The sequence below is a fragment of the Merops nubicus genome, unplaced genomic scaffold, assembly GCF_000691845.1.
Source record: "Merops nubicus isolate BGI_N331 unplaced genomic scaffold, ASM69184v1 scaffold8909, whole genome shotgun sequence".
Classification (NCBI taxonomy): domain Eukaryota; kingdom Metazoa; phylum Chordata; class Aves; order Coraciiformes; family Meropidae; genus Merops; species Merops nubicus.
The window spans coordinates 14,365-22,095 of NW_008628974.1; the positions used below are offsets into that span (position 1 = coordinate 14,365).

The 7,731-nt window shown below is 46.6% G+C and overlaps 1 protein-coding gene across 1 annotated transcript in view; it reads right to left on the reverse strand.

Moving 5' to 3' along the window:
* Positions 1–2,382: 2,382 nt before the first annotated feature.
* Positions 2,383–7,731, reverse strand: part of CLNS1A (chloride channel, nucleotide-sensitive, 1A) — a 7,137-nt gene continuing 1,788 nt past the window's right edge. Inside the window, exons 3-6 of the mRNA XM_008946839.1 lie at positions 6,038–6,148; positions 5,517–5,627; positions 4,699–4,872; positions 2,383–2,450 (exon numbers count right to left, since the gene is read on the reverse strand). Of these exons, the coding sequence (XP_008945087.1) occupies positions 2,383–2,450; positions 4,699–4,872; positions 5,517–5,627; positions 6,038–6,148 (464 nt within the window). The remainder of the gene's footprint in view (positions 2,451–4,698; positions 4,873–5,516; positions 5,628–6,037; positions 6,149–7,731) is intronic.

The window sequence follows — 7,731 nt, forward strand, 5'->3', positions numbered from 1 at the left end:
ATCCTCAGCCAACCCTATTTCCTCTTAGTCAAACTTTGTAACGTTTCCATTTCCATTCTGCTCCACTGCTGCAACAAACAGGTACAAAAATACGGAAAATTCTAGGACAATCTAAAACTTCTCTTCTACTTAGTTTTATTTTTGAAGTCCTAGAATTCCTACAAAGGCTTCTTTGAAATGACCCCCCGATTAGCCCCATTCAAGTGTTAGATGAAGAGGTTTTCTTGTTTTGCGTCCATTTTGTTGTAAATAACCCCTCAGTGGTCACAAATGTCAAACCCTGAAACATCTATGATAGCATGGATAGACTTTGATCTCTAAGCTTAGGTCATTAAAAGAAAGGTTAACTCCTGATAGCCGGTGCAGTGCTTCCGGTTTTACAGCTTGCCCTGGAAGTGCCGTGAGAGGAATCTGAAAGACACAAGACAGCAAGTGTTAATCGTTGGCACTAAGGGCAAAGCTTACTCGTCTTCACAGTAGCAGCAGTCTGTTGTTTCAGCCGCAGAAGATGGGGCTTCGCTGCGAACCCCCTGATTTGAAGGGCCGAGGAGCATCGTGGCCTTTGGTAGCAGCTCTGAACTCGGGTCAGCCCAGGACAGCGTGCTGGTGGCCCGCCGTGCAGCGCCCGTGCCCCGAACACCCCGTCACACCACCACACACCAGCTGCTTCCAAACAATTCCTGCGACCTCGTGATGCAACAGACCGACCCCAAACGTCCCACGCCAGCTCTCAGCAAGGCTTTCAGGAGCTTCGGCAGGCAACTGTCACATCTCATTTGGGTAACGGGCAGTGACGTGCAGCATGACTGTCCCACAGGGGCGTTGCTTTAGAGGCAGAGCGACACGTTGCTCTCCAAAGGATCACCAACAAGATGTTCCTCTCGGTTGTTTTTGCAGTTCAGAAGGTTAAAAGGGCCAAGCTGCTCCACAGAAGATTATAGCCTGCTCCCTCTCACCCCAGTTTTCAGAGCATAAAAGCAAGCCACCCTTGTTAGCAGGGTGATTAGCAGAGACCTGCAAGAGCTGCTCTTGGCACCTGCAGCTGTTTTTTGCTGCCCTGTATCCTAGGTTTGTAAACTCGCATTACATCACCCCTCAGGCTGGTGGTTACTTCAGAAAGGCTGATCAGACCCACAGCTCCTGAACTTCTCCCTGGAGCAACGCTGCAGATCACTGAGCTGCCCTGACAGGGGCCAGCTCCTGAGCCCCACCCTGCGGCAGCACCCATCTCCCACAGGCGCCTGCCGCGCTGTGGCGAGCAGAGTCGGCAGCAGGAGCAGTTCTGCCAACCAAAGCTGCCCACGGGCTGCATTGTGCACTTCGACAGACGTCAGTCAACACCACTTCCACCAGCACCCTCCGGCTCCTTAGAGACATGCTGCCAGCCACTAACTCTCCTTAACCCTGCTCAAGTTGAGACCAGGACAATAAGCATTCAAATTTCAATTGTCAACACCACATTTTGTTTTTTTTTCCTTTTATTTAATAAAGCACCAACCAAACTCATGTTGAGGACTGACTTATCAGACCAAGCTTCCCATTCAAAAGTAAGAGACACTTCATCTACAGCTGAATTCATTCTTAATTATTTAATTTTTTTAGTTTTAAAACATATCCTTCATGAAATAAGATAACTGTCCAGCAGCAGGACAACCAATATCTTCACTTTTTTTGGAAGAATTCCTCTGTACTTCAAAGTCACCCATGGTAGGAAGTATGACTGAAGAAAAGCTTGAGCTCTACACCACACAATATATACTAACTCAGGACCAGCAGCAGCAGTTGAGATCAGACAGCAGACACACCTCAGAGCTACTCAGAGACTTTTGGAACTGCAGGACTATTAACAGCAACAAAACAAAACATCCCACCCAGACTGGTAACTACACTGGGAAATGTTCCTGCCCTGCTTCCAGTGAGGGAAGAGAACGACTGGCAGTGCTGTGAGGTGTCCTGCCCCCTTGAGGGGCCTGGGAAGTCCTGCACACGAAGGGAGAAATAGCGGCTGCCGAGGACCGTAACTTCCCAGCAAGGGCTCCAGCATTCATACCTCAGCATTGAAAACCCTCTGAGCTCAGACAACTCTTAGAACTACCACAGGGCTCACCTGTCTTCCAGACAGACATGTCCCCATGGGTTACACACACACATCACTGTTACCCAAACAGCTAGTTTTGGACAGATCATTGAACATCTTTCCTCATTTAGGACAACTACAGCTACCTTTTCCTTCCCCAAGTCCCCTCCATCCTGATGCCACAAGATACTTCCTGCAGAAGATGTGGGATCACGTGTGCTGCACACGTTGGAGAAGGCTCTGCTGTGGGACTGTAAAGCACTGGTGCTGGAAGACAGAAGAACTTACAGCAGCACGTGCCCTCCTCAGTGATCGACCTCCGCGTCTTCAAACTGCCCCGCGACCACCGGCGCCATGTCCACCTCCATCCCGTCTGCAAAAACAGAGCAGAAGCTGCGGTAGCGCCAGGCAGCGAGTGCCCTCTGCTGGCAAGAGATGGCCCGAGCTGAAAACTCCTCTGCCAGCTTCTGAAAGCTGCCAAAGGAAACACCGACTCTATCAGCAGGTCACTTAAAGATGTCACCGCTTCCTACGACCTCATCTCACCTCGTCTTGCTAAAAGACTTAAATAGTGGATTTAAAGGATTTGATTTTTGAATGGAGTTTTGGTGCAACGAACAGCATGATTGCATTTAACATCTTTAATTAGACTCCAACAGAAAGAGGCTGGGTCATATCAGAGGACTTAGTAGTGTTGGCTTAATGGTTGGACTTGATGATCTTAAAGGTCTCTTCCAATCTAAAGGATTCTAAGATTCTGTGTTCTGAATCCCCTCTCGGGAAGCAAGTTGAAAAAAGGAGCAACTGCTCTGTGCTACAATGTCAAACCCCAACAGAATTCCAAAAGCAAGCAGCCCTGGGTGTATTAAAATGGTGGCAAACCAAGAAGCAGCATGGAGGAAGTAAGATGAGAAAGGCATAAATAAAACCTATGAAGATGGCTTTGAGACATGTGACATATTTGCCGTTTAATTTTTTTTTTTTTAATTTTTGGAATTTTGGGGTGCAGAAACCTGTCAATTTTTCAATAAAGGGCACTGCTAACACAAGAGTGCATCACCTCGTGTACATGATATCAATTGATTCAAAGCGTAACAAAGGGAACCTGTAAACAACTGACAAAGCACATGAAAATCAAAACATCATCCATGTGGAAGAGAACAGATTATGTATTATTCTGGTGACTATTCCAAGCAAGCTGAGATCTAGAAAACCACAACAGCTGCATCATTTTTTGTCCTTCAAAAACATCAGGCTGTACTAAAGCACTGCCACTATCACAAGAAGCAGCAATACTACTGAACTACTTCCCTCCTCTTCTCCCAGGCTGCTCCACTGACAACAGCACACAGAAAAGGCAAAATCTGAGAGATTGGGGTTTTTTTCTGACAAAAAGAAACCCTGCTCCTTAAATACATGTTTGTACAATCAGTAGCATTATGAATCAGCATCCTTCAGAAAAGCAGATTTTTTTTTTTTTCCTAAATCTGTCTCAGAGGATTTCAATGATTCTGAATTCACACTGAATGTGGTAAAAAATATTATTAACTTAACATTTAGGGCATTTAAAAAAAAACCAAAAACACAACTATTACCTGTGTAGAATGGAAATTGTTTCCTAATCCCAGTGCAGACTAATTTTTTTTCAATCCTAAATCAACTTCATCCTGCCACTGTTCCAGGGAATCATACCAGTAAGAATCAGGAGTTCTTAACAGAGTGCTCTTGGTTCTCTAACACAGCAGCCCTCCACCCACGGCCGGCAGCACGCTGCCCGTGAGGCCACAGCCTTTCTGTACCCTGCGGCTGCCAGTAAATACCAGAGAATCATAAAATAGTTAATGCTGGAAAAGACCTCTAAGATCATCAAGTCCAACCATCAACCCAACACTTCCATGACCACTAAACCATGTCCCCAGGTGCCATGTCCACATGTTTTTTGAATCCTCTAGGGCTGGGGACTCCAGCACTTCCCTGGGCAGCCTGGGCCAAGGCCTCACCACTCTGCCAGGAAAGAAATTCTTCCTAATGCACAAGCAAAACCTCCCCTGGGGCAACTTGAGTCCATTTCCTCTCATCCTGTCGCTGGTTACTTGGGAGACCAACCCTCACCTCACTCCAACCTCCTTTCAGGGAGTTGTAGAGAGCAAGAAGGTCTCCCAGACTAAACAACCCCAGGTCCCTCAGCCACTCCCCATAAGCCATGTTCCCCAGTGCCCAGTCCAGGGGCACAATCCCTGCCCGGCTCCTGCTGGCCACACTAGTTTTGATCCAAGCCATGATGCTGGTGGCCTTCTCGGCCACCTGGGTACACAGTAGCTCATCTTCAGCTGGCCGTTCACCAGCTCCCCCAGATCCTTTACTAACAGGTAGCTGCCAGCCCCTCTCCCCCAGCCTGGAGCGTTGCAGGGGGTGGTTGTGATCAAAGTGCAGAACCTGGCACTTGGCCCTCTTAAAACTCATGCAGTTGACCTCAGCCCATCCACCCAACCTGAACACCCACAGCATGGCAAGGTATCACCCACAGCACAATCCTTGCTCAGTCCTGGTGTTTATGGAGCTGCCAGATGGCAGAACCACTGCTCTCATCTATTCTTCAGTAAGCCAAAAGCATTTCTTACCTTCAAACTCCCTGATGGAGTCTTCTGTCCTGACTCCAGCCATGTTGTACTGGCTGCTGATGGACTGGGCTAACATGCCTTCCAGCCGCTCCAGGGTGGCCTGGCCTTCTGCAGTGAGGTGGGACAACCCCTCCTCGTACGTGTAGAAGGTCGGGATGTCACCTTGCTCCAGCTCTGCAAAACGAGTTTATGTTTGTGAGACCAAAGTTCAGGAGCCTCCACCAAGCAGGGGTGGAGGGACAGGACAGCACCTAGGCACGTTACGACCAGATTAACTCATTTGAGATTAGAAAGCTGCTTACATGGGTTACAGAAGGCACACAGCGATGTGAACTGCCCGCACCACAGCATGGGCACTGGTCTTGTGCTAGCACATCCGCTGGGAACAGGGAAGGCTGACTGATATTTGCCTCTTGGGAATTTTGAGAATGAGGGCAATGTTTTCTGCTGAATTCCAGTGACTTGTGAGAGTTAAACTACAGATTTTCTGCAGATTTATACTATGCAAAAAGAATGTTTCGACAAGATGAGTAATAAACAAGGAACTTCTGAACAGACCAAACCATTCTCATGATAGAAACTCCAGAGTCTATTTCTGGGCTCCCCAGTTCAAGAGAGACAAGGACCTACTGGAGAGAGTCCAGTGGAGGGTTAGGAAGATGACTGAATGATCCTGGACAACCTGCTCTGGGTGACACTGCTTTAGCCAGGGGGGTTGGACAAGATGATCTCCAGAGGTCCCTTCCCAGCCCCAGCGCTCTGTGATCCCACATGCCCAGGAGCTGGCAGGTATTTCAAAAGAAACAACTGCTACCAACCGTGGGCCTCCACATCGTACTCGTCCCCTTCGTAATCGTTGTCTGAATCTTCATCCTCTGGGTCTGGGTGCAGAGCCTGGCATTCACACATCGCCGAAAACATGGCTTCCACTGCAGGGACAGACACATACACCTCCCTCAGTCCTCCTCCAGCACCCCACAACGACAGGCAAGAAATCCTGAACTGACGACTAGAGAGATGGAGAACGTCCCTTTGCCAGAACCACCGAAGCTGCATTGGAAAACGTGACCCAAGCAGCCAGCAGCCCTGCAAGGAACAAGCCAGGTTTCCTACATGCAGGCTGGGGTTTCATCTTAGCAGAACTTTTCCATTGTTTTGTCTATGACAAAGGCTTATCTCTGGACAATTCCTCAAAAACAATCTCCGTTGTGCTTTTCAGCCCACAGAAATCTATTAACTAGAGAGGGATGCTAAAGGATCCTATCGTTTACATCTACACCCCATGTCCTCACACAGAGCCAGGACTCTGAGCTAAAACACGACTTCCCTCTTCACTTACAGGCTGATTTGTCGCTAGGCACAAATCTGAATTCTGAAATCGGTGCAGCATCGTCGTCGCTGTCTTCCTTCTCCTCCCCTTCAGCCATGGGAGCCTCTTTTGTCTCCTCTTCTTTAGGAAATAAAAAGATTGAAGGGAAACACGTTTATTTTGTCCAAAAAAGTAAGTCATGTTTGTTTATTCTCTCAGGAACACAGACATAATCAAACCAGAAAACTGTAAACAACCTGAGAGTATCATTTACTTGCACAATGTTATATATGTATGTTTTAAATCACATATATTGATTTTATGGATCCTTAACACCACTGTCGTGAAATGAACTCCACTCCAGTGTGGCCTCTCCCAGAGGCCTGAGACATTTCCAGAAGATCCCCACTCGATTTCTGACATGTCCAGCTGTCAGAAGCAGAAAGTGCCCCCAGAGCCAACAACCACTGTGGGCAAAACTCTGCTTCCCGCCTTCTGAGCACAACCTACATGAGAATGTCAGCAACAACGTGACCTTTTCCTTTCCCTAAACACAAAACCCACCAAGAGAACAGCCACAGTTCATCGCTTTGTGTCTGGGGACAGTGCACTGAGAGCCTTAAAAGCACGTCATTTTTTTCTGCAGAAAGAGAAATACAGTTAAGGCTGCCCCATGGAGAGCGGCTTTTTTTCACATACAAGACTGGCACCACCAAGAATATAAAGCAGCCAAGAAACTGCCAACTAGCTGCCCCAAAAAATGAAGTGTCCAAGGAAGCCACCCAGTCCTCTTCCAGCAGGCAGAGCTTACTGCTGCGTCCAGCTCTTCATTTTCAATGAAGCCGACCTCTGACTGCCCTTTCCTGAAAAAGGGGTGAGGATAAGGCACATACGCACAGAGGGCTCAACAAGAGCTGCCAGAAGAAGAACAGAAAGTACCCTGCCCAGCTAAGAATGAAGATTCCTGCAGCCAAAGGAGTGGAGAGGTTTGGGTTTAACACAGTTCAAACAGCCAGCCAGGGACAGACTTGAAAAAAAAACAAATCTATGTGCTGTAGATTTACTGCAGCCAGAACTCATATATTGAAAAAAAAAAAAAAACCAAAACAAAACCAACAACAAACCCCACAAAAATCAGCCTATTAAGGATTCATAGATAAGAACTATCACAGGATACTCATATTTTCAAACACCAGTATCAGAATGAATGAAAAGCTGGAAAAAAGTTCTTCCTTCACACCAGGCTCAGTTCCCTTCAAGATAAATACAGTTAAAGGAAAATGAGGAAGAAGAACCAAGAGGTCTACGTACATGCCCTCTTACTATTTGTAGAGGTAAGGCAGTCAGAGAACACTAGTAACATGAGAGAAGGAAATAATGAAAAGTAATAATAGCTTAAAAAAGTATTTTCAGTATATAAACTATTTAAAGAAAAATTAAACGTCAGATTTTAACCTCCAAATACAATGACTAGGGGGTGTGAAGGGAAAAGGAGACCTCCTTGGGACTTAACACTCATTCCTCTCCAATTCAGATGGCAGTTTATGACAGTTAAAATATTAACAGTGGAACAGAAAGTTTGTTTTCTCTATATCAGAGCAAGAATGATCAAAAAGTTGGTCTGGAGTGAAATCTGCAATTTAAGCAGTTACCATTAAGCCTGGTAACATGTTATTGCCTTTTTTTTTTTTTTTTTAAAGCAAGCTGTGAGAGAAAATGAAAGC